We start from the raw sequence: 27,387 nt of genomic DNA on the forward strand, positions 1-27,387 counted from the left end.
TTTGGTGTATCTGTCCCTCTGGTGGGCTCAGACCCACGCACACATCAAAATGCTTGTTATTTATTGTGATATCTACAAGGCATTGTCTCAGTAGCTGGCAAAGGATTCTGGGGTTTGTGTATGGCCACTAAAAGAGAAGCACTGGAGCAAGAATTATCGTTACAAAAGAAATCCACTGAATTCCCCCAAAAACGTGGGTTCCCAAAATCAGAAGCCTGTTTTATTAAATGGCAACACTATAATCATGAAGTCCTCCAAGAGTCAGACTTGCTATTGCTGTGGACAAGCCACATGTAACTGGGGAGACACTGATTGTGCCCTGTCTTAAACGTTCTTTGGGATCTGCCAGTCAAGTCAAAGCAGTTCCCATCTCCAGCGATGCAGTCTGAGAACAAATTCTTGATGTTGCTGCAGAAGTTTAGGAGCAAGTGTCTAGAACAATTCAGGAGAGCCAGGATTTCTCAACCCAACTGGATGAAATTACAGATGTGCCTTTTGCCTAACTCTTAAATTTGGTTTCAGAGTACTTTGTTTTTCTGTATACTGACAGGTGGAGGAATTTCTTCAAAGCTTTCCAACAATCACTTCTAGCAGCTGGGTTGGATTGGCACGGTTAGGTTGGTAGCTTTGGCACCATCCTTGCAACTGTGACCAGAAAATGGCAGCCTTGTGATTATATAATCCAGTCTATTGCATCCCAGGCCATTTGGACACCTTGTTTAAATTACTGGGAAACTTCAGCAGCAAAGTGGATACTAGTGGGACTGAAAACCGTATTTGAGGCTGTAGAAGTTCAACATTGTAGCAAAGGTAGCCAGGTGGCATGCCCTGGACTTACTTCATATGATGAAATAGACACTGTGCATCAACAGTTCCTCTTCTGAGTTCAAATGTGGCTTTCATGAAGCAAAGTTCTGAATCCCATGCCTGAGCTCAGAATGCATGAGATCTCCTTGCTGACATGGCTCTGCTCTTGCAGAATATTTCACTGACCAGCACTGACTTGGTCTGAATGCTTCTCTCCAGGGAGGGACTGAATATGTTGTGGGTTCTCAACATAAGGAGTGCAAACAAGTGTAATGGGCTTGCAACTACCCTACCTTTCTGATATTGCTAAATGGGCAGGGCAGCCTTGGGGTATGGAAAAGGCTGAGAACCAGTTATAGGGGATTGTAAAAGTACTCCTGAAGCGTGTTGAAAGAGCTACATCTCAGGGGGCTTGTGAGCATTACTCAGGGTATGTCTACGCTGCGAAGTTGTCAACAAAACTTTTGTTTTTCACGGGTACTTAAAATTTTTTTTGCTGATGTAAGTGGCAGTGTGAACGCGGCAAAGCTAACGCTGCTCGCGGGGCTGGAAGTATTTTGTTGGCAAACGCATAGGCGCCGACTCCATGGGCGCTCCGGGGCTGGAGCACCCCCGGGGAAAAATTGGTGGGTGCTCTGCACCTACCGGAAGCCAAGCTCCCCCAGCTCGCCTCCACCTCCTCCCCTGAGCACACCGCGCCCCCGCTTCTCCCCCCTAGCTCCCAGCGCTTACCACTGTGAAACAAGCTCCAGGAGGGAGTGGGGAAGAGCGGGAATGCGGCTCGCTCTGGGGAGGAGGCGGGGAAGGAGGTGGAATAGGGGCAGGGAGGAGGTGGAGTTGGGGCAGGGTTGAATGCAGGCGGGGCAGGGGTGGAGTCAGGGCGGGGCCGGGGCCAGAGGTGGGTCAAGCACCCACCAGCAGAAGTTGGCGCTTATGGGCAAAAGTACTGACACAGAGCGTTTACACAAGCTGACTTTTAGTGACGAGTCTTGTCACTAAAAGAAGCATGGTGTAGACAAGTCCTCAGTGTTTGAGAAGCAAAGTATTCTCCCCCTCTACCCCAACCTTTTTTGTTCGTTTGTTTGTTTCCCCCCCCGAGGGGAAGCTGAAATGGGTTGTGATCTGCCCCTGGCCAGAGGGGGAAGTCACTGTCAGATGTGGTCTAAGCACAAGATTGGGAAACAGGAACTCCTGGATTTCTAATCTCAGCTCTGTCAGCAGGCAAGCATTCTGCCTGCACAACCTCACAATAACTAACGTACTTAGGCTCAGTGAATTCCAATAAGGAAAGCCTTCCTTGTAAGCTTCCGGAGGGGTTCAAACAGGTGACAAACATTTTGAAGTAACAGAAAATGCAATGTCTCCTTTGCTACTTAGAATGTAAGTGAGGGCTAGAAAATAAACACTTACAGGGCAGGCGTAGATACTGTGCTTTCTTGCCCTGTGCTTATCAAAATACAGCACTACTTGATTGTAGGGTGGGTTAGACATTCCACACTGACGATAAACTCATTTTCTTGATCAAATATTTAAACGTGTACAAAGAACTCCAACTTGGAGCAGGAGTTGGATTCAGAAATTATTTCCTGGACCGTCTCTACATAGAAGCTTGCCCTGGCTTAAATAAACCTTCCTTTTTCAAATGAATGTAGTCAAATCCGTAAGTAGATAAGGCCATTGGTAGTAGATTTTAAAGTAAAGTATTGCTTGATATTAAAATCCTAAAAAATCATGATTACTAAGTGGCTTTTATATTGATCCATAAATGGTAGACATATTTCAACAGTAAAACTGAGCCATTGGAATTCAGCTGAGTTGCTGCAGAATTAAATTTCCCTTTCCTTGCAGCTCTGTCTCCTGGTTCAGAAGGGGCATGGCTCTCCCTCGAGTATCAAACTCCAGTATAATCCTGGCAGTATCCGTTTAGAGGAAGCTGACAGATGTGAACCTCCTAAGATAGAAGCGTATCTTCCTGCAGGGACCAAAATGAGCCTTGTTGTTGGGACAATATTTCCATTTTGGTATCCTGAATATTGTACTCTGGAATGGTCATGGCTTATACTACACACCTTCAGGTGGGCTCTCACTGAAGTCAATGGTAAGATTCCCATTGCCTGCAGAGAACAGAGTTGGCCTAGCCACCAATGAGTACGTCTGAGAATTCCAAACTTTGTCTCTTCACTAGGCACTAGCCAACTAATGATCAGGTTGACGAGAGGCTGCTCTTCAGAGGAGCTGAGCACCCACATCTCCATTTGACTTCATTGGGAGTTTCCATCTCCTCTGAAAATTGGGCCTTTTGGCCCTTGTTCTGCCAGTTGCTGAAGTGATTAGCAAGTTAGGAGGTATTTCTGTCTAGCTGCCTGAAGTATTTCTAATGTGCCTGTTGCTGTAGCTGGCTTTTCTGGCTATATGCCCTCCTTCATTTCTGCATGCAAAGCCAGTTTTGTTGGGAGTGGTGTACACACAAGTCGCTGCAGTCCGTGACGCAAAGAATTTCCAATATAATTTATGCTCGTTTTTTAGTGCTGTTCCTGGGATCAGTGGACCTTAATGCAGATTGTGGAACCTGGAACGTTAAGGTCTTCAGTTACATCCCATTTACACTTAAAATGCTGCATTGGCGCAGCTGCAGCACTTCAATGAAGACGCACTCCCATCGGCGTAGTTAATCCAGATCCGCAAGAGGCAGTAGCTATGTCAGCAGGAGAGATTCTCCTGTCGACCCAGCTCTGTCTACACTCGCGCTTAGGTCGGTATAACTACATTGCTCCAGGGTGTCGATTTTTCACATGCCTGCGATGTAGGTATATCGAAATAATTCTGTAGGGTAGACCAGTGATGAGCTCCCAAAATCCTAATAACCGGTTCCCTACCGGGTCCTCGGCGGCACTTTGGGGACGGGGGGGGGCCTTCACTCGCTCCGGGTTTTCAGCAGCATTTCAGCGGCGGGTCCTTCACCCGGAGCGAGTGAAGACCCCGCCGAAGTGCCACTGAAGACCCGGTAGGGAACCGTGCGGTGAGTACAAGCCCCATGTGCCTGTCTTCCTGCCCCCCCATCCGACCCCAACCCACTTACTGCCCCCCTCAGAACCCGCAACCCATCAACCCCCCCCCGCTCCTTGTCCCCTGAACACCCCCTACCCAACTCTCCCCGCTCCCTGTCCCCTGACTGCCCCGACCCCATCCACCACCACCCTGACAGACCCCCTGGAACTCCCACGCCTACCCAACCCCCCCGTTCCCCATCCCCTGACCGCCCCCCCCAGAACCTCCGCCCCCTCCAACCTCTCCCAGCCCCTTATCCAACCCCTCCTCCCGGCCCCCTTACCATGCTGCTCAAAGCTGCAGAGCTGCCCAGAGCGCTGGTGCCGCGGTTCACTGGGGCTCTGCGAAGGGGGGGGGAGCGGGGCAGGGGCCGGGGGAGCCTCCCCAGCTGGGAGCTCAAGCGGGCCGGATGTGGTTTGCCCACCCGCTGGCCCCTTTACAACTGGTTCTACACCGGCTTCTAAATTTAACAGCCGGTTCTTGCGAACTGGTTCCAGCTCACCACTGGTGTAGACCTGCCCTCAGTCTCTTCTATGTACAGTTTGTTCCAGACTTGTGCCTTGTCTGGCCCTCAACTTCTGCCTTCGTAACTGCACATTGGATATGCTACAGAGCAGCCTACTTGTAATGACCACAGATCCTGTAGATTGTACCTCTTAATCCACTGGTCACTAAGCAGACTGTATGTATGTACCCAGGATCCTTAGTTGCCGCTTATGGATATAGACAGGAATACCATACATCTGGACTATTCATCTAGAGCTACATTCAGTATGTGTAGCCTCAAGGTATTAAAAGGAATATTTCAACAGACAATCCTTTTTTGAGAGTTCTTTAGGTTTTGTATGGAGGTATCGGACATGGAAAATCAAGGAGGCGGCTTACCCTTTGTAAAGAGCTAACATTGCTGAGAAATAAGGTTGATCTCTTTTGAAGGAATTTTTCTTGTGAGGCTTAAGTGCTGTTTGTTTTACTTGTGTCAAATTCCCCTAGAACTTGCTTTCTATTGATGCTGTGTACACTAATGCTTGCAGGGGCCCCATCTCCGCCCTCTTTGTCCTTTGTGCTAGGTGCAGAACAGACAAAGTTCCTGCCCCAAAGATCGCATGGTCAGAAACTCGAGAGAGAGGGTAGAGGAAAGGAAGCACTATCGCCATTGCCCAGATGGGGAGCTGAGAGACAGTCTTTCCCAAGGCCACAGTCAGTCTGTGTCAGAGTCAGAAATTGACCCAAGATGTCCAGAATTCTAGTCTAGCGCTTTAAAGCACAAGACCATCTTTCCACTCACTGTAGCTTGACTAAGCTTCCCTTGGCCTAGTGTTGTGCCTTGCGCCAACTAAAGCTTAGGGAGTGTGGAGACACACAAAGCAACCTACAGTTTCCCAGACTACTCCAGATGGTGTGAATTTGGGTGCAGGTGAGGATTTGGCTCTACCTGTTGCAGCCATTTTACCTGTTGCTCTTTTCCGCTCCTTTCAGTAACTAAAAATGTCGTGTGTGAGGTAGAAGGTGAGGTAGAAGGTAAGGAAGTGGAAGGATGAAGTGACACCAATATATTTTTATTCATAATTTTTTGACCTATTTAACATGGTCGGGATAATTTAAAATTTATTTTAAATGAGGGGAGACGCATGGTTGGGTGGGAGGGGGACCATTATTCCAAGTAGCCATTATCTTGCTGAAAAATCTGCTTCTTGCTTCAGGTGCCGGCAGAAGTTGAAAAATGTCAGGACCGAGTGGAATGCTTCAATGCTGACCTGAAAGCCGACATGGAGAGATGGCAGAACAACAAGCGCCAAGATTTTAGGCAGCTGCTTATGGGAATGGCCGATAAAAACATCCAATACTATGAGAAGGTATTGCCCTGAGCTGCAGCTGCAGCAGATGGTCTCATACAAATAATCCCTTTGAGTGACTTACAGTCAGGGGTGGCTTTCAAAAATTGCAAACCCTGTGTTGTAGTAAGAACTAGCGCTCAGTGTGAGGACTTCACATCAGGTGTTTAAGGTTTTTAGGTTAGCTGTCGAATCAGTAAAGGCTCTTGATTAGCCTGTGGCTTCCACTGAAAGTTTCCGGTATTACCACTTCATTATGGTTTGAGCTGTAAATCATTAGACAGTGGCTAAATGTAATAGGGGCAATGGAGTTACACAAGGGAAGGAGTTAATCCAGTAATTGACATTTTCTACCAGATGGTGATTTTTTTCACCATCCCTTATGTTTTGCCCCTTTTTGTCTGGACCTGATGCTGCTAGACTTGTCTGATGACAAGCAGGAGCATGTGTACCAGGTGCTGCCCCTGCTGCCAGGTTAACTTGGTCCTGCAAATACTTACCGTTGAGCTTATTAGAGTAAGGAAGGAGTCTGTGCCCCCCTCCTGCTTCCGACTTTCACTGAGTCACTGGAGCAAGAGCCAAATATGCTACATGGTCCTATGGGAGGATTCCTTATATGTTAAGGAAATGGAGGTTGGGGAATAGCAATCTTAATTTTACCCTTGTGCATCATGATTAACTTTTGGCTACTTGATGTACTGTTTCTGAAATGCAATATTCTTTTTTCCCTGCAGCCTATGCTGCATGTGTAGCATAATTTGCCACAGTAGACGGTCTCTTGTTATATAATATCATTGATGCATCTTCTATTATGAAATTACTATAAGGTGAATGTGGGTGCACAACTTTTTGAAAAATCACACTCAGAGTAGTTACCAATAGTTCATTGTTTAAACTGGGATGATGTATCTAGCAGGGTCTGTCCTGAGTCCAGTACTAGTCAATATTTTAATCAGTGACTTGGATAATGGAGTGAAGAGTACATTTAAAATCTGTGGCTTTCACTAAACTCGAAGATATTGCAAGCACTTGAGGACAGGATTAGAATTCAAAGAGATGTTGATAAATTGGAGACTTGGTCTGTAATCAAGATGAAATTCAGTAAAGACAACGAAGTACTTCGCTTAGGAAGGAAAAATCAAATGCACAAATGCAAAATGGGGAATAACTGGGTAGGCAGTAGTACTGCTGAAATGAATCTGGGGGTTGTAATGTATCACAAATTGAATATGATGCAGTTGCAAAACAGGCAAATATCATTCTGGGGTGTATTAACAGGCATGTGTAAGACATGGGAGATAATTGTCCTGCTCTGCTTGGCAGTGCTGAGGCCTTAGCTGGAATACTGTGTCCAGTTCTGGGTGCCACGCTATAAGAAAGATATGACCAACAGGAGAGAATTCAGAGGAGAGCACCAAAAATGATAAAAAGTTTAGAAAACCTGACCTCTGAGGAAAGGGTTAAAAAAAACAAAAACAAAAAAAACTGGGCATGAGATAAAAGGACAGAGGGAGGACATACATCTTCAAATAAGTTAAGTGCTGTTATAAAGAGGATGGTGATCGATTGTTCTCCATGTCCACTTAAAGGTAGGACAAAAAGTAACTGGCTTAATCTGCAGCAAGGGAGATTTAGATTCGATATCAGGAAAAACTTTCTTACTATAAAGATAGTTGAACAGGTTGTGGAATCCCTGTGTTTAGAGGCTTTAAAGAACAGGTTAGACAAACACCTATCAGGGATGGTCTAGGTATACTGGGTCCTGTCTCAGGACAGAAGGCTGGACTAGATGACCTCTCGAGGTCCCTTTCAGACCTGCATTTCTATAGTTGTTCATTATTTATTATTTGTATTACTGTAGCGCATAGGAGCTCTTACAATATCTATGGTTCTTTACTTCATTCACTGCCCATCTTAGCAGTTGTGCCTTACGAAAGCACAAAAAAGGTATGAGATAATGTTGTTCGTTTAAATGCCATTGTAATCTATATGCATGAGGAGGGCAAAATTAGTTTTGGCACTTCTTGACTCGAAAGCTGAACCCCACAGCCTGAACGAAGTTTTTTAATAGCATTTCCTAGGTTTGCTTTAAAGGAAAAGGATTCTGTTGTCCAGTACTATTTAACTAGGCCCTACTCGAATGCCCTGTTCTGGGCAAGGTGTGCTACTGAAAGTGGGAGTTGCTGACAGGTGTGCGCTGAATGAGTATTTGGGTCTAAGTAATCATAAAAATAAGCCTGGAATGAAAACTCCCTGTGTTGCTGCCCCCCGTTCTGTAGCATCTACCTATGTTTGTAGGGATTGGGGGTGGTCAGGTTAGTCAGAAGCCTGGAACCAGGGTCAGCGTCAGGTGTTGCACCATGGGTCAAAGCAGGAGCGAGTGTCGGGAGTAGGCTGTAGGAGGAGGGACCTGGAGTGAGTCAGGCAAGCAGGAACTGGGAGCAGTCTGGGATAAGGAGGGCAGAAACAGCCTGGGAGGCAGGAACCAGGAGTCAGGCAAGTGGACCAGGATCTGTAGTAGCAGCCAGCCAGGGATTCACCTAGTTGCTTGGACAACTTCCTGTGCCTCTTTCTAGCTCAAGTAGTGTGACCCGGCCACCGATTGGCTGGGACATCTCCCCCAGTCAGGAGCTTTGTGGGCAGGGCTCTTGGTGAAGGATCATAGGCCTCAAACCGAGGGTTTCCAGGCAGTGCTCAGAATGTTCTCCCCCCGTTCCCCGCACTTCACCCAAACCAGTGGAGAAGGGGACTAGCGATATCAGCCTTGTGTTTAGTGCGTCTTTAAAATAAATGTCGTTTAAACTCACTGCTTTGTTACACCTTCCCCTTACTGGCTTTGCTCTGGTTTTCTCTCTTTCCCTCTCCCCCTCCCTCCCTCCATCTTCTACGCAATGTGTCTAATTCCCTACAAAGTATTCTCTAGCTCTTCTCTGACTTTCTTCTCTCTTAGAATTTGCGTCTCCGTGTTGTACCTAACTCATTAGACAGATTCTCTCACACATGGGGCTTGAAAACTTTACCTGACATCAAGAGTTAGATTTCCCCTTCCCTACCCCCAAAGAGCTCACCCTGTTGGGGATTCACCTTGAAAATCTGGCATCACATTGGGAGCTACTGTGTGCTGAGCACCCTAAAAAACCTTGGCTCTTACTGAGATCCCTAGGTGGGAGTGGAGCTCTCTTGAAATTCTGGCCCCTAATAGCCAGAGGAGTGAGGTCCAACTTTTTAAAGGTATTTTGGCCTCGCAGCGCTGCGTGTTGCAATGCCCAAGTCTCATCTCAAACATTAATAAGATTAAGGGTCCTAAGTGCCTAAATCCCTCTTGAAATTGAGACTTAGGTTCCTAAATCCATTGGGTGTTGCAATGTTAAACAAAGAAATGCCAAAATATCTTTAAAAGGCTGGGCCCAAGCCTGTTAGATCTGCATGAAAGATGTTGCCCTGGATGATGTTTCATTTGCATAAGAAACCCCAGATAATTGGATTCCTATCCAGAGGTGTCTCTGGAGCCTAACTAGATACTCAGCATTTATTCTGCTAGACAAAGGCTTATTTGAACAGTGAACCCCTATAGGTGCCAGAAGGGAAGTAGGAGCAGTTTCTCTGTTATGTCTTTATCACTCTGCCCAGCCCTAGGGCATAGACCCAGTGTCTGTGTCTCTCTGCTTAGAGCTTTACCAAACCGCTAGCTGCTGTAGGCTGCTTACAGCTGTTAGAAACCGTCTTTGCCCTCAAAATAACATCTTACAAAGCCACTAGGGAGCCTTTCCTTGCCACAAGGAGCTGGTAGCTGTGCCCGTTCATGCTTTCCAAATATTGTCTGACGTCCTTTCAGTTTAACTTTGGAATTTCTGAAGTTTCTAATCATTTGGAATTTTTGATGACTAAAGTTCTTCGTGTCCCCCTTAACTCCAGCCTAGCAACTTCTTTTGTCTGGGAATTTAGAAAACTGTTTCTTAACTTCCTGTCTTTCGAGCTACTAAACTGATGGCTAACAGGACCACGCTTTGTGAGACCTCTTAACTTGCATGTCTGAGTGGTGGGACAAGAATGAGGAGGCTGTAGTATGTAATGTAGTCCTATTTGGTTTTTTTTGCAGTGCCTTACGGCGTGGGAGTCAATTATACCACTATTACAAGACAAACCAGAGACCAAATAAGAAGCTCCATAGCCCACAGACTTCTCTACACAAGTGCACAGTACCACTAAACCTACTGGAGCTGTATGATGCACTACTTTGTTGAGAGTTACCTGAGAAATGCCAGCTATGCCCAGTTTGGTACAGACCCATTGAAAAGCATTTGGACTTCTTCCTCTTTTTGTGTTAAGCCGGTATGTTTCATCTTTTGAGTTACCGTAACGGTTCCTTCTCCAGCCTGTGGGGTGATCGTGGGCTTGTAATGGAAATACACAGGGATCAAGTCGCTTCTTGATAAAGAAAACTTTACCTCTTTATTCCAGAAGGAACTAATGAGTGGAATACTAAAACGATGAAAATAAAACTCTAAACTGCAAGGTGCCAATATGACATCTTTATTACCATCCTCTTTGTTTGCTAAATAAGGGTTGATTCCCATGAAACAGTGCCCACCAACCCACCCTTCTTTTTTGTGTGTTTTGTTTTTTTTCTTGATGGAGAGGGAATGGCCAGAAGTGGACACTTACTACAATTAGTAAACTCCCTGGATTAAGCAATTTTGGAGCTGAATCTTTGTGTGGGAGTTTGGGCTGGTCCTAGATTAGAACATACTGACACTTCTGCAGAAAGCTCGTGATGCAAGCCTGAACTGTGGTTCATGTGTGTCATGCACTCTGTTCGTATTGAATATTTCATACTCATTTGTTTACCTTTGGTGATATGAAGTAATGTAAGTTGGCTGAAGCGCACATGTGACAGATTTGGGGATCAAAGGAGGACTGGCGTGTGTGTGTGTGTGTGTGTGTGGGGGGGGTGAGTTTATGATGTAGCCTTACAAAGTGTGTGATGGGAACAAACACAAGTCTGTTAACCTTTTATCCCCAAAGCAAGCACAGACAGTTCTGTGATAGGATTCTTTGATCCATGCTTTCACTTGTTTTCAGACTATAAGCTAGATGGGAATCCCTCTGGCCTTGATCATTTAAAACATACCCATCATAGTAAGGATGGGTTCTTGCTTTTTGCCCTTTTTCTTTCACAGCAGCCAAAACCCCCAAAGAGTCAAGTGCTTGCTGACACCAGGTATCATTGTGCATGTGTGAAACTTGCCTTAAACATGTCAATGGCAGGTGATAGAGGCAATACCTTCTTTTCCCCATTATGTACATTTAGTGGTCATGCTTGTCTCTATTGATCCTCATTGAAAGGTCGTCTTAAGAGTTGCCCTTTTTAGCTATAAATCTATTTTCCTACCAGGTTTTGTCAACCTTATAGCCTGCAGAATCTTTTCCTTTCCGTATCCAGTCTCTCCAGTTCACCGCCTTTTTTGCTAGTGGCTTTAGTACCTACCAAAGGAAAGAGCACTGCCAAGACGGGTTACGGATACTTTGAATCTGTTAAGTCTTCGTTTGCTGCTTGACCAGCTTGTTTCCTCCCATAGGAACTCCAGGGTTTAATTATTTTGGCAAACAGGAGTGTAATATTCAGGATTCTAGGGTCAGCAAACAACTTTTTATTGTTTTATATCCTCTCATTTTCTACCAAAGCTATTGGAATGCTCAGTCGATCCCCGGCACCATTCTGGCAAGGAATCCAAAGTTTAATTTAAAAAAAAACAACTCAATTCTTATTTGTATCCCATTTACAAAGACCATGCAAATTCCATTTAATTTGTGGATTGTCCCCAGCTAAAATAAATGCTATAAAATATACCTGAAGTTTCTTCAGGTTTGCATAGTCTGTTCAAACAACTATTACATAAAAGTTGTGGCTGTTAAATTATTAACATGGGAGAATCACTGGGCATAAAATTTGTCACGGTTAAGGCAGTTTTTCTACTTGACCACATCACTTTCATTGATGTAGTTTTGTGATTCTAAACCTGCAGTTCCAATTTGTCAGCGTACGTTTGCTGGGTGAAATCAGGGACCTGGTGTCAGGTGGTTGGTTGAAATTGCAGCATAATAACAATATTGTGTTAGTAGAGCGAGGGAAGACTTTAGTAAGAAATGATTCTCTAACAATCTGATTATTTTTTTCCCTCCCTTAAACCTTTGTCTATTTGTCCTCTCTCCAATTGTTTGATATTAGGAATTGATAATTAAGGCATATTTGATTTGCTGGGGCATATTGGATAGGAGTTGCTCTGATTTGCAGTGCTGTGCTTTTTGTCATTAATTCATATAATTTAGCATATGAAAATGATAGAAAACAAAAGGTTTCATGTGGTGAAACCAGAGAATTGTTTAATCCCTTCGAATACAGTTTCTACCATGTCAAATTGGTTAGGTTTTTGAACATAATTGTCTCTGAAACATCAGCATAAACCTAGGGTCAAGTAAACTTGTCTTCAACTTCCCCAATGAACAGGAAAGACTGATTAGGGATTGAGAAATGACAGCTTTTTCTAGCACTGTTCTCTCACAGAATGATCAACTAAACTGCATTTCTGCTGAGCATTTCAAAAAAAAAAAAAGCACTTTTCCACAAGAGAACATTTGAAAAATGCAGTGGTTCTGTTTAGAGGGGAGTGAATTTAATCGGTTTCCTTTTTCTTCTGAGTTCCCGTGTTCATGCCTTTTGCCCTTCAGGTTTAGTTAGAAAACTGAAGACCAGTCATCAGCTTGTAGTTCCAGGGGCTTGGTTCTTTAAGTACATTTGCCATTTCTCAGAAAATACATATTATACAAGGTACTGTTTGCAAAGGACATTGCTGCATCGGGTAAGGATTTTCATGGGTAGCAGGGGAGCTTTTATAGTTTCACTTAAGGCATTTAAGTATGGTAACAATTTCACCACCTGCAACAATGGTGGGGTTTCTGACTGACTCCAGTCAACATACACCTAATGTTTTACCTAATACTTACACTTAATGTTAACATTGTTCTGCTGTACAGTCTCTGAAGCCAGTTGATCTTTAAATTACTAATCAAGTGAATGAAGTGACTTCACGCCTTGTTTGTTGTCAAGCAAATGCCTTTTGCAGCTAAGCCATTAGAAAGCTGGCACTTTCTCTACAACCAACCAAATGAATGGCTTGGAAGGGTTCACTGTAAGTACACATGTATCTGGAACCCCTTAAGGGGGAGATATGTGGACTGCAAGTTTGGGTCACAGATCAGAGGGTGCAGGCCCTAGATCATGTTGCAGATTGGCTGTTGCTCTAGTGTGAAGCAGACACCACCTGCTGTCATGTTAAAGAACATAAATCATGGTTTAAATTAGAAGCAAGCTTTTGGAACGTGTTGCAAAAGGGGAGTTCTTGCCTGTAACTGCAGTCATACGAGCAGGATACTGTGTGGTGGTTCCCTCTTAAACGCAACTAGCCTGTTGCTGAGTCTGTCTTAATGAACCCTCACAATATGAATCATGTGACAATGGTGGCGAGCCAGGTATTGTTTCATAGTCTGAACATGAGATTTTGTGCAGCATGTTAGTAGCACAGAGTAGCCCAACTGACTTACAAAATGACAAGCGTTTTCAGGGCTGAATTCAGTTGTCACAAGTGACTTGTTCCTGTTCATGCTGCATCCGATCCTACCCCTTTAAATGCAGGTTTAAAATTCTCTTGCAGTTCATGGTATATGTGTGGCTATCTCTTAGGGCCCAAGTTTGGCAGTGTGTAAATAGTCTCACTAATTTGTGTGACTGTAGAAAAGCAAGCCTTTCACAAATACTGAGCAGAAATCCACTGAAAGAGTAACTTTGTTCCACTCTTTTTTCCCCTTTAATAGGTGTTTAAGCATCGTTCAGTACATCCCAATGGGCCTTTTTCTGTATATAGAGATTGATCTGGCTCAAAAATTGACTCTCCAATATGGGGCCAAACTCTGATCAACCCAAACAGCAGATACGCACTCCACAGAGATGAACTTTCTGTGGCTTGGGCCCATCCACAGCTTTAAAGCGTCTTGCATTTCCTTTTAACAAATCTTGCTCCACAGCTGCCCTGTGGTGCACACTGACCCAAGGCGTGTGCAATTTCTTGCTGTCTCTCCATCACTTCTGATAAGTGTGCAATTTGGAAAGTTGTGACTCTCTTGAAATGGCACCAGCACATCCAGGCAAGCACTCTTTAGCTCTGATTTTTATATATAATCTAAAAGGGGGTGGGGGTGTGTGTATGTATGTATATTCTCTCATCTGGATTTCACTGATGCAATAAACTTGGGAGACTTAAGAAAACACAAAATTATGGCCTTCTCAAGTAATCATTTAAAACGAAAGCGCTCCAGGTCTGCTCCATTTCATAAAGCAGTCAGCTCTTTCCTTTACTACTGGTAGTTACCAGAGGGTAAATTGTGGTATGTTTATACTTAAGTTCCTTGACAAAATCATTTTGGTGTTATCACAAAATGTGATGGTGTGATAGAGGGAGGAAAGGAGGTGGAAAGAAAAAACAAAACTAGGAAAAGCTCAGCAAGGGTTTAGGTTGTGTGAATGTGCAGTTTATCTATCAATGAGTTACTGCATTGGCCTTTCACCTCTGGAAACATGGCTTCAAATATGGCTTCAGTGCTAAGTGCAACTTGATGGCCTCCATCACAAACCTTTGTCTGCATCACTAAACCACTGCACACACATTGGCATAAATGGAAGGCCCTATGGAGGGTCTACAGGTAGAACTGGCAGTGTTTGTAGAGGGAGCTCTGTGGTGGTGTTTTTGCATAGCCTGTCCACACTTACATACTTGTTTAGGACTTGGTCCTGCAAATAGTTACGTATGTGAAGGGTTCAGTTCAGTGGGACGATTTGTGTATGTTTGCAGGATTGGGGCCTTAATCCAGTTTACCCATTTAACTCAAGAAATGATGCAAAATTAAAAGAAAATGGGCTGCAGAATATTAAACGGAAACTGTCTTCAATGGGTGGTGCTTTTGACCCAGTGTTTGTGTGTGCAAAACTGTGGGCACAGATTCTGACTTTTATTTAACAAGCTGTTTGATGTTCAGCCGCCTTAAACACTACAAGGTAGGGAGACAGTCTTCTTCCTTTTTGGTTTTAACCAGCTTTTTTTTACTATAAACAATTGAAGGTCATTCAAGAAGGGAAATAACTTTTTTTTTTTTTCCCAGGGGAAAAATTACTAGTATTTGCCAAATACATTTCTGATAATGTGAAACTGGGCACCTCCAGAATATTTTGGTCTTTTGGGGATATATGAAGGTTTAAATAAATATTGATATTTTAGATGTATTTTTGTTACTTTTTTAAAATTTTGGTTGGAAGGAATAATAGATCATTATTGATAAATACCTGCTTGACACACTAGTTTTGGCAGGAGGTATTTGATATATAGAAATAGTCACAATTAACCGTATTAGTTTAGGGTTAAGGCAGACAGTGCTTATCAAAATCCTAGATTTTGAATAACTCCTTCTTGCTTAAACTATAACACCAAAAAATATAAAAATCAAGGGTGCTTACGTCCTCCTGGCCCTGGATAGCTGAGGCCCTAAACCTACACTCAGTGGTACAGTGAGACACTTAGGTCAATAGTTGTCATGGGGACAAGGTTCTACCTACACCGATTGCAGGATCTGAGCCAGTCACCCACACAGCATACAACTAGGTGATGCTGGGTTTTGTTATGCAACCATTAACGATCTACAGTATTTCATCTCTTTTGAGGGTGGAGATTGGACAACATTGTCCTGTTCATTCTACTTCCTATGTGCCTGCACTCATGGTTCCCTTTAACATTCAGGGGCGTTTACGCCATGAGGCAAGTCAATGTTGCCATGAAATTTAACTTCTGCCAGCATATTTTTAGGAATTCATCCCTTTTGTCGCTCAGCGCATGACACCATGAATGGAAATGTTGCTGCCTAGGTGCCCAACCAGTGTACTGTATTTTTGACTTTTGTAAAATCGGTTTCTAGAAACTTGTTTGTTTTTCATACTCTGGTCACCCTCACATCACCTCCCATACCAGGATAAACCAAAATGAAAGCTGTGAAGACTTGTCGTTGTGTCTGAATTAGCTAGTGGATGATGTACAGATTGGAGTGGTTTTTGTTTCCTACACTCCCACCAAATTTACCCCCTTTTTTTTTTTTTTTGCTTTTCTTGTTAAGCTCACAGGATATTAAATGTCTTTGATTTCAGGTGCTGGCATGTTTCTGTTCCTTTTCATTTTAGCTCTGTATAAACATACTCTGTGCATTGTTACTATGGAACTAGTATTGATAAAAACACTTTGAGGTAAACTCTTTGTAATGCTTGATAATTATTAGTGTGTACATTTTTTTAAAGACACTGTTTCTTTACCTCAATTAATTTAAAGGAATGGACCAATAAATGTATTAAAGGATGATTTCTTTACCTAATAGTTTCATTTTGTGTCGTCTTTATCACATCTACAGTATGATGCATGCCCTTGTACTTATTTTGTTCATGTATTTACTGCCCTATCTTTCTCTATGGTGGTGAAACTTGTGCTTTTGATACTCCCTCTTTCGGGGTGTGTGTGTGTGTGTGTATGACAACTCAGCTGTTTACACCTACTGCCTTGTAGTACGCCTCCCCAGAGTGCGAGCTCCTCACTTACACATTTATCCTTGCAGTATTGCTGTGCCTCAGTTTTCCATTTATAAAATGGGGAGAATGAGATGTTCTCTCTGTAGGGGAGAGATTTGTGCAGGGTGTCACAGAGCCAGGTCTTGACCCCAGGGCTCCTGCAACCTAGTCTGGCATCTTGACTGTCCTCATAAGGAAAGGTTGGTTATGCACAGTTTCGGGGTCTCAGCATAGTGCAGATAAAGTAAACAGCAGGACATTTTCTTAATCCTCAGGTTGCTGGGGATTTCTAGGGTCTAGTTCACACAACTTCCTCATGATGGTCTCACTGCTTCATGGCAGGGTCACTTTGAATATTACCGCTCATCTGTCAGGGACCACTCCACCCCCCCCCCCACACACACACACACACACTAGACTGCATGGATATGTTGGTTTGATGGGCCTGGTGTTAGATAACAGGATTCGGAAATCCTCTGCCAATGTCCTGCAGATGCTCTCTCCAACAGCACGGTGTCAAGGCATTTAGCACATACACCTGTTCAGTAATTCTTTATTGATGCATTGATTTACAACTTATTTACTTTTTATACATGGAAGTCAGTTTAATTGCTAAATTCTACATATTGGGATTTCTGGGTCCTCATGCCTTTCAGAAATAGTTTAACACAGTTAATAGTCAGTGGCTGCTGCTGAAATAACTTCAATTTTGCATCTACAGTATGCTCTAAAAGAGTATCATGCATGAGCTCTACTCCCACTTCATTGCAGGTGCAGGACCTGTGCCTGTACTGGTCTTGTACAACAGTCCCTGATGGTCTGACTATGATCCAGCTTATAAAAAGTGTTGTGGTTTCTCAAGATGATTAATAGGTTTACAGTGGGGGGGGGGCGAAGGGGGAGAGAGAAGGGGTAGGCTGTTCTACAAACACAGAATAAGACAGTTCAGGCCCTGAAGGGCTTGCAATCATCTTTAGGGTGACAAAACAAAGGATCGAGCTCTGTATCTTCCCTTCAGGTCAGCATCACTCTGAAAAGGGGCTTCCTTGTATAAAGGAGTTTGCCCCTTTTTATATCCCTCTTCTTTCTATGCCTTACCCTCCCCTTGCAAATTAAATTGGAGGGTGGTTAAGGGAAATTTTTAAGCTTATGTAAACGGTACCTATTCTGACGCACCTAATCCTCCCTTCCAGGACTGACTTGGCAGCAATTGTCCCTCCCTCTTGCCTGTCCATAAATTCCTCCAGGCAGTGCTGCTGAATGGAGGTGGTTATTTCTATGGCCGGGCGGAGCTCTGGCTCCAAATGTTACCACGCTAAAGTTTTTTGGACTAGCAGCCAAGATGGTGTCATCCCCTCCACTGGCATAAATTTGAAATCAAATGCTGCTGGACTGTCTATCACTTCTGTACTGCAGAAGCAGCAATACAAGCTCCTCTCCCCTCAGGTGAGGGAGATGATATGCTTATTGGCCTCAGCCTATGGGCTACCCATGAGAGCAGACTGTGGCATGGATACCTGTCTGCTGTCACCTAAGCTAACCTGTTTAATTTCAGCCTAAATCCATAGTGACTAAAATTAGTGTGGCAGGCCCGAAGAGCTGTCTTCCATCATCTGTCCTCTTGAGCTCTGTAGTACAGTAAGGTGCTCTAACCAACAATAACGCCCAGAGCTGAAACTTGCAGTGGCGTGCCATCATTCTGCTAGGATTTCAAAGGAGCCCGATGTTGAGCGTTGCTTGTAGGCCACAATGCTGCAGAAAATAAAATGTGGATGAGAATGTGAACAGCTGCTCAAAAGCCAGAAGCTTTGATGGGTTCTGGTATCACTAGTCTAGTAGGAATTTGGCATAACAGGGGAAGTTTTGTTTCAAATTGCTAACCATTCTGACTGGTTTCTCACAAGTATTTGTACCGTCACTTTTATGCTTGCTAGCCATGCACTAGGTCACAGAAATCGCACACTGTAAGCTAACTGCCACAGGGAGTAGCCATACACGGCTCTGTATGTGTAATCGCCTTGAACAGCTTTAAGCAGTGGTGCTCGCTTAAACTGGTTGGTAACTGGTAATTGTGCACTGACCTTGTAGAAAGGATGGGACAAGTCCCAGCTCAGTAACTGGTGCATACAGGAGAACGGCTAGGCGAAGGTTGCCTCTCACACTAAAGACCCAGTACTCACAGGTGGTGGTGGTGGTGGTGGTGGTGGTAGCAGCCACCAGCTAACCCCATAGGATTCAATGAGCCCCGAGCCATGACCACTATAGGAGCATCCTTTTGTAAGGAGTCTCACTAGGGGCCAGAACTGCAGTTTCCACTTTATTGGGGTTAATTAACTCATTGGTGTTTAGTTGTAGAGATGCCACTATTTGACACAATGCCCCAGGAGTTGCATGCTAGCGGGTGGCCTGTGAAGTGACCTCACCTGAGACCAGCCTGCTAGGTACTGTGAAAGATGTAGACAAGCAAAGCCAGGACTTTGTCTGCGAGCGGCCTTGTGGTGAGTACTAACACCCTATTCCAGTTATGGAACCACATTCAATGCTGCTGTGGTGTTAAATACATTGTAGCTTTTTGCATGTTGTTGTAACTACACTGTCCTGTGGATCATAGGGTAGCTGGGCTGATTGTGAGAAGGCACAGAATGATTAGGTGGCTATTCCTGTCTCCCTGTTCCTCCTTAGTCAGCACGAAGGGCAGGTATCCAGAGGAAACGTCACATTTTGCCCTTACAAACGCATTTAAATTGGCTTCCATTTAAGAAGCATTTATTTTGTCATTTTTTTTCTGAATGCCTCTGCAATTAGCACTGCGTAATTACAAACTGGGAAAAAGTCTCAGCATGGTCTCCTCGAAGGTAAAAATGGCTTTAAGTTGCTCATTGAGATGTGACTCAGCTCTGTCCTTCCGGAGAAAAAAAATTCAGAGGTGGGTACTGTACCTGGCTGTGGAAAAAACAATGATTTTCTCTTTGAGCCTATGTACTGCTGTTGCATGTCATGCAGCTTGGAACGGAATGTCACGGTCCTGTTTCCTCTGCTAGGTCTGTTGAATTCTAGGCTATGGCTATACTAGAGAGCTTACAACTGCATCCTGTATGCTCTGTAATGTAGTCGCTCTAAGCGGATTGGGGAGAGCTCTCCTGTCGGCTTAATTACTCCAGCCCCTGTGACCAGCAGTAGAAGCTCTCCTGCCAACGTAGTGCTGTCCACACTGTGCTTAAGATGGCATAAGTTATGTCACTCAGGGACCTGGCTAATTCACACTCCTGAGCGTCATAGCTTATGTCGACTTACGCTGTAGTGTAGCCCTAGTCTTCCCTGTGGTGTGTAGGACTCTAAGGACATATATTTCTTTTAATTGGTGGGTTTTTGCTGCTTTGATATGTAAAGAAGGCTAGAATATTTTTTCTGTCCACCGGTTAGCTTTGTAATATCAAATCTGCTCTTGCTGGAGGACTTCCTGGAACTTGTGGGGGATATCAGCGTATATTGTTAACACTCCCACTCCTTGGGTAAAGATATCATTTCTCCACCAAGTGAGTCACAGGAATTAAACAAAGTATAAAACAGGCTGACTAAAAATCCTTCCTCTCTCTGTTTTCATTCTTTTGCACATGATGCTAGTTTCACTAGCTATCCACTCACCATAAACTCTATCCAGGAATGTTCCAATGCCCTTGTTCCTTTTATATTTAAAAAAAAAAAAAAAAAAGTCTTCTCAGGCTCTTTGTTTTTAGACATGTAATCTGATTTTTTCCCCCTTCCCTCCTTTTGCAAGTCACTTAAGGGGGGAAAAAATCCCTTAAACAAGATCCTTCCCCCTCCTTACCTGATGGGGATGACACTTAAGCAGCCAGCGACACAAGACAAAATGAAACAGAACCCGCTGAACCAGTCCAGAACGTTTTGATAGATCTTGTTGTAGGCTGTGGATGTAGCTACCCCAGTGATCACTAAAGACAGCTGCAGCAAGACAAACACTTTACCTGTAAACAAGCAGATAAATAGTTACTCTTTGCCAGAGCCTCAAAGAAAGAAGGAAAACCACTATATGTGGAGTCAACATGGACAGAAAGCCATATCCGTATTTAGAGCCAGGCCCTTTGACACATACCCAAAATGACATTTATTAACATGGAACCTGTAGACAAGACCACTCTTGTGCCAGAACTACTAGTCTTAAGAACGTGTCTTAGCTCCTCCCCTGTAGTTGTGGACCACCTCTGCTAAGGAATCAACAAAAACTCAAGTAGTTGCCATTTGTGTGTGTGTTAGAGCTTTCTTCTTTCCTCTACTAATACCCCTGTCATCTTTTCTCATGAAAAGCAAATTCATCTTTATAACAGGAGCTGGGGCCTGAAGCAAAACCTCAGCACCACATGCTCCTGGAACAGTTTCATTTCGGTTGAATTTAGCTGCTAGAACTTTTCCTTATGCGTTCACTTAGTCCCATAGCTGCCCGTGGCCGTTGGGATAAGATCTGAATGTAGTGATTTGGATCTCTCTAACTACCCACAACCTTCCTGCAGGATCAAACAGGAGAAGAAAATGTTGTGGGGGAAAAAAAACAGGTAACTGATTAAAGCATTATTATGCAGGTCAAACTTCTGAAACATGCTACCACAATGCCAAAAGGTGACACCCTCCTAGGAAAGGATTAATGTGATTACAATCAGAAGGCTGCTTGGGGGTTGGGGAAGAAGTGATGTGCTATTAAAACTCATCCCAGTTCATCTGACTGTTTCTGCAGTGTCAGTTAAGTGTTGATATTTTAAATCCTCATCACTAGGTTTCAGAGGCAATAGCATATTATGATGAATAGGTACAAGTCATATTTGCCTTAGAGCTATGGTTTCACTGTGGCTTGGCTGTAGCTTCTGTAAGCCAACATTTCACTATTTCACATGCGGAAGCTTTTATCTTGATGACTGTGAGGGTGAGAAATGTAACTATTTTAAATGGAAAGCTTAAATTCTGCAATGGCTAACAGGGTCCCAACCATGAAGCACTATTATGAGATGTCATTGTTCTAGCTTGTGCTTCTGCTGACTGTGATGGAAGACAAAGACTGATGTAATAACTCTGCTTGCTGAAGGATGGAGATCAAAGAATTATTGTAGCTGACCACAGTGTGTGTTAAGGATCCGTTTATAAATGCTTAACATTTAATAAATGGTGAATTGTTAGCATCCAACATCTGCTTGTAACTATGGTTTCATCACTGTACTGCACATACTATCCGTGTCTAGAATATCCTAATACTATCTATTAATTAGCCCTTTATAAATGGAACCTGGAGCTAGCATGACCATTTAGCCTTGTCCAGGGCTGTGATTAGGGCCTGGTCTAACCCAGCTCCAATTTCAGCCATTCGTCGCCAGCCACTGGTGTGCTGATGGGGCTGCACCCTTCTAGTGTAGACAGGCAAAACTTCCGAAAGGAGAAGCAGCCCCGCTATTGCAAACTGCAGTCTGCCCTTGCGGCTCTGTGTACATGAGCAAAAAAAGGTGAGTTGGCTTGAGTAGAACCCCTCCCTTTAGGCCGGTTTGGGCACAGTTCAGCACCTTTAAGATCTCATAATGCAACCAGCTCAAACAAGCTCAAAGGTATTCAATTGTTTCTACACAGCAGGGGGGGAGGGGAGGGGAGAAAGGGGGAGGTTTGAGTTAAAGTATCTGTTCAAAAAGCCCCCCCCCCCCTTGCCAATTGAGATGGTCTGGCCATTTGCACTACTGCAGCTCTACCGGTTCTAATTGTTATGATTTTATTAAGCAGATGGCAGCACTTGACACACAACCTGCTCTTCCACCCGACAGTGAATGAGAGCAATAGCCATAATTGGGTTTCTGTCCCATTTCCCGACACACACACACACCCCCTGCACACACCAGCTTACCCACAAATCTTGTTACTCACCATAGGACGATCCTTGTACATGTTTGGATAACAGAGATCTGATGGTTGGTAAGGGGATGAGAGCAAACAGCATTATGGCCCGAGCTGTAACACACATAAATAGGTAGCTTTCATCAGTACCTGTTGTCAAAACAGCAGCCTACTGCCCCTTATGGTGAGGCCATAAATTGCAGATCGGGGGTGGGGAGCAAATCACAGGCAACAGCTGTTAATTGTAGGATTCACTGTGTGTTGTGGGCACTGTGGTTCTTTCGGTCGCCGCAGCTTGACTTGGTTTCAGTTCCTCCACAATATTAAAAAATAACCCTCGTGCTCAGGTAGGTCGTCCCATTCTAGTGAGTGGAGGGGAGTCTACCTGTCAGCAAAGAGAGTTACTCCTCTAGAGGGCAAGCAGCAGGACTCATGCTCTTAGGGCCCTAGCTTCATGCACAGGCAGAATGTTTTATAGGAGGATTGTGTTATCTAGGGAAGCGATGGCTCTGCTATTGGTTGGGCCTTAGATTGTAAACTCTTTGGGGCACGGCCCGTCTTTTTGTTCTGTTTGTACAGTGCCTAGCACAATGGGGTCCTGGTCCATGTGACTGGGGCTCCCAGGGGCTACTGCAATACAAGTATTTAATAACATCTTACAAACGATGCAGGATTATAGGTTGGTGGTGGAAGCTGTTTAACCAAGTACCCTTTTTCCTACCCCATTCCCCTGAAACCTTGTTCCCCCACCATGTCTCTATGTTGAATGAGCAAAGCTGTTTAGAAAGTCCATTCCCCTTGTGTTTCTTTACTATTCCACCTTGTCTCCAGAAAGAATAATTTTCAGTGGACTTTCAGCTTCCATTGATGCAGGGTATAACAGCATCACACAGACCTTATGTTTGGTTTGTTTTTGTTTTGCTCGCCCTTAGCACTGTGTCCCTGTCAGTCTTTCAGCGCGGAGATTTAAAGCTGAATGGTATAGGCCTCTTTCTCTCTCTACGCTTACCAAACTTTAATCTTGCCGCTGCTCACTGTCACTAAACGATACAGATTCTATGCTGCAGCAACTGCTTCCTCCCACCAAACTCAGCCAGACCCTCCCTCTTTACCCTCAGAGGGTCAAGAGGCCGCCTTGGTCTATCCCTGTCTAGCCCTTGTCCATTTATGCCTGTGACCCACTAACCCAGAGCTGTAACAAGGAATTTTTGCACCCGAGGCAAGGGCCAGCTCCAGGCTCTTTGGCGGCGGGTCCCTGGGTCCCGCTCGGAGAGAAGGACCCACCGCCGAATTGCTGCTGAAGAATGAATGAAGCGGCAGCGGCAGGTCCTTCCCTCCAAGAGGGACTCAGGGACCCTCCACCGATTGTGGTAGAGCTGCGCCCCTCCCCTTTGTGTGCCCAAGGCAAGTGCCTCACTCGCCTCGCCCTTGTTACGGCACTGACTAACCCTCTCTTTTTGTCTGATGACTGAAGCGGTGTTAATGGGCTACTCTACATGGAATGGTCCCTTACAATATGTGCTAACTACTTACTCTAAACAATCTGTTCCACCTGGCATTTTTGCCGTGACTGCTGGGAGCGCCTTTCCCAAACCTGAAGAAGAGCTCTGTCTGGCTCGAAAGCTTGTCTCTCGCCAACAGAAATTGGTGCAATAAAAGATAATTCCTCACCTACCTTGTCCAATTCGGCCATGTCTATACATACAGCGCTGCAGCGTCACAGTTCTGACAGTACAACTGTGCCTCTGCAGGGTGTGTGGTGAAGATGCTCTAGGCTGGTGGGAGAGAGCTCTGCCATTGGCATAAAAACAACACCTCTATGAGCAACAAACTGTCAGCAGGAGAAGCTCTCCCGCCAATATAGCGCTGTGCACATGAATGCTTATGTCACTCAGGGATGTGTGTGGAATATTCACCCCCCCCCCCCGAGCAACATACATTTTGCCGGCATAGGCCGTAGTGTAGACATGGCCTTACTTAAAGTTCAGGATTTTGGATACCTAATGCTAATCTTTTAAACTGCTACAGTAGCTCTAGTTGACAATTAAGCTTCCCACCAACCATAGCTATCCCTTATTGTTAAACAGCAACAAAACTTTGTCCAATCATGTCCAGTCCATAGGATGCCTCCATTTCATCTTTGCCAAGGTAACCAAAACTTTCTTCCTTCTCATCCACAGGCCTTTCCTTAGAAGAAGCAATATTACCCATAGTCAAGACAGTAAGTTGTTTGATTAGTATTAATAGCTGAAAAGGGTTTTTTCTCCTATGCAAAGCTGCCTTTCAGCAGTTTAGACCTGGGATATGATCTAGTGAAAAATTATCAGCACTAACTAGTCTTTAAAACGAATGATTTTATAAAAAAAAATATGATAGGTAAAACACCCAAATCCCTCCTTGAAGCCAACATGTGACATGAAGTTTAGCACTGTTAATCCAGCAAAGACAGGGGAAAAGATAGGGCTGACCCAACACCTTTAGGTAAAATTCAGAGCTGATCAGAATTTTGCACCTTGGGCTCAAAGTGGCTGCTGGGGTAGCAGGCCCCCTGCTGCCATCTCAGGAGGAGCAGAGTGGGGAGTCGCGGGGCTGCTCTTGCTGGCCTTTCTGCCCCCTCTCCCCCCGGGGAAGTAGGGACAACCCTGTAATGAGACAGCAAAGAAGAGGTATGTGTGAGGGAGGACATAGGAGGAGGAGGAAATTGCTTCTTACACTGTCACCATGTTGACCTTTTAATCTTTAAATCCCGATGTAATAGGAGAATTTTGTGTGGGTGAATAATTTACTGGGGCTAGAAGAGCCTCTTTGGAAAGTATCAGAGGGGTAGCCGTGTTAGTCTGAATCTGTAAAAAGCTTATGCTCCCAATACTTCTGTTAGTCTCTAAGGTGCCCCAGGACTCTTTGGAAAGTGTCTCTCCCACAGTGTTTCCTGCTCTGAGGTTTTCATTGAAGTGACCAGCAAAGAGCCTTACACTGCTGCTGAAGCATGTCACTTAAGCATCTCCCTTTTCTCAGCCTGCCTGCCACCTAGGGTACATGGGGATCAGTAATTCTCACTTGCAGAGGCTGTGACCAATCATGTCACAGTTCGACTCACCAACGTAGAACAGGAATGTCCGTCGCACAAAGGCCATGATGAGAATGCCGACGCTGAAGGACAATATCCCAATGATGATCATAGTCGTGTCCCTTAAATACTTGGAGAACACAAAAACCCCCAGGAAACTGGTAATAAAGATCATGTAGCCAGCAGCATTGCCGTAGCCAATCTCCACGGGGCCCCAGCTCAAAGGTTTCTTAAGCAAAAACAGCGGGAGCACATCCATGGCTCCCACAACTGCTAGGTCATACAAGACAGCCCCGATGAAGAGCATTGCAATGATGAGTTTTGATGGTGCCAGAGGACCACGCCCCTTGTCCTCCCAGGAGCCCGAACTCCCTGCCGTTCTTTCATCCTCCGGTAGCTGGCTGTCAGGCTGATCTATGTCCTTGAGTTTGCTGTGAGCTGTGTAAGCTGGGCAGGTGCCTTCAGGCGTAGGGACTTTCAGAACAAAGAAGCTGTAGAGGAAGCAGAAGGCATAGAAGGCAATGCTGGAGGCCACTAGCACAGTGCCCTGTCGATAACTTATGTGGGAATGGACGAAGATGTGCCCAGACGCTATGCTGCCCAAGAAGCCCGCCATCCCATAGGTCAGCTCAATAACAATCAGCCGCAGTGACCTCCTGTGTTCAGAGGAGCCCAGAGCCCCCAGAGCCATGACGCCAGCCCAGTAGGTGGTGAAGCCTCCTGTCAGACCGTTTAAGGCTGCTGCCCCGTACATCACCTCAATAGGCCACCCCAGCAGGATTAAGAGGAGCAGGAGAGACCTGGAGACCAGATAGCCGAGGAGAGGGAAGCAAATGGTGATCTTCCTGTTCTTCTTGTCGCCGAGCTTTGTCAGGCCATAGGCCGTCAACAAGGGGCTCAGGCCCAGGACCAAATTGTAGATGATGTAGAAGTCAGAGACAGCTTTCTGCTGCAGATCCTCAAGCACGTGCGCCGGGGCAGTTGAGTTAGTCCGGTTGTAGTAGTTCTTCACCACTAGCAGCAGCCCTGTGTCATAAAAGGAGCTGGCTACCTGGGCGCCAGCCACCACGGGCTCAATCCAGGTCCTCACCGCCATCCCTCCAACCATGATGGCTGCTGCCGAACCTTTTCTTGGGGCTACTGGCAAGGAGGTGGGTGGGGAGGGGAGGGAAGAGCGGCAAGGAGCTGTGCTGCAGACAGCAGGTCCAGAAGTTCTGGTCTTAAAACCGAAAGTCGCTACCGCCTGCAAGTTAGCACAGAAACAGAGTTGTGTGAGAGCAACACTGGCTGCACCTCCCCTCCAGCCACACGCAGCCCCGTGCAGCAAATGACTCTGCTCTCAGTCCTGCCTGTGCCCGGGAAGCTTTTGTGTGCATGGAGCACACCCTCCACTCTCTTCCTGGTGTGCATTCAGAAAGGTCACATGGCCCTGCCTTGGGGAATTTCTGTCTCGCATGAGGAAGTGAATGTCCCCTGGTTGTGGCTTATATTTCACCACCCCTGAGCTGAAGCATGCAAAAGGAATCACAGCAAAGCAGTAGTGATGTCTACCTACGGGGGGGGGGGGGGGGTGGAGAGGGCTGAGGCCACTGGACAGTAGCCCTCCCCCACTCCACCACACTCTATGTTGCCCCTTTCATGCACCCCCTGTTTGTTGCTGGTGGCTTTTGAACCTGTTTACCCTCCTCCTTCCCACCGCTCCTCCCCCAAAAAACCTTTTCCAACAATTTGACCAGCAAATTGAGGCAGGAACTTCAAACAAACAAACAAGGCTGTTACACTGACCTGTCTCCACAGCCACTCCTGTGTGCATTCAGCCTCACTGCGCTTCTCAAATGCGGACACTCCTGATGGGAACGCTTGGCTTACACACAAAGCAGAGTCTAGCAATAACCCCCTTCCCACACTAGCTGAGTAACCAGTGAGATGAGGAGTTAGTAGCCGCGGTGAGTAACAGGACACATACTGGAAAATGTGTGGCAACATCACCCCCTCCCCCTGGGTTCTCCTGGGGGCCGAGACACCAGAAGCAGCAAGGCAACTGGAAAAGGGAGGCCGACTCGCAGGAGACGTGCTGTGCTTTCGCA

The 27,387-nt window shown here is 45.2% G+C and overlaps 2 protein-coding genes across 2 annotated transcripts in view; one reads left to right on the top strand and one right to left on the bottom strand.

Moving 5' to 3' along the window:
• Positions 1–10,028, top strand: part of SNX30 (sorting nexin family member 30) — a 57,743-nt gene extending 47,715 nt beyond the window's left edge. The window contains exons 9-10 of the mRNA XM_065405926.1: positions 5,559–5,711; positions 9,790–10,028. Coding sequence (XP_065261998.1) covers positions 5,559–5,711; positions 9,790–9,849 — 213 coding nt within the window. The 3' untranslated portion in view covers positions 9,850–10,028. The remainder of the gene's footprint in view (positions 1–5,558; positions 5,712–9,789) is intronic.
• Positions 10,029–18,041: 8,013 nt separating this feature from the next.
• On the bottom strand, positions 18,042–26,408 carry SLC46A2 (solute carrier family 46 member 2). The gene is made up of 4 exons (XM_065406872.1): positions 25,331–26,408; positions 22,264–22,347; positions 20,177–20,333; positions 18,042–18,099 (listed from the first exon to the last, which is right to left on the bottom strand). Exons 1-4 carry the CDS (start codon positions 26,406–26,408, stop codon positions 18,042–18,044), a joined length of 1,377 nt encoding a protein of 458 aa, XP_065262944.1.
• Between the last annotated feature and the right edge of the window lie 979 nt (positions 26,409–27,387).

This window comes from Emys orbicularis, chromosome 6 (genome assembly GCF_028017835.1).
Source record: "Emys orbicularis isolate rEmyOrb1 chromosome 6, rEmyOrb1.hap1, whole genome shotgun sequence".
NCBI classification, from domain to species: domain Eukaryota; kingdom Metazoa; phylum Chordata; order Testudines; family Emydidae; genus Emys; species Emys orbicularis.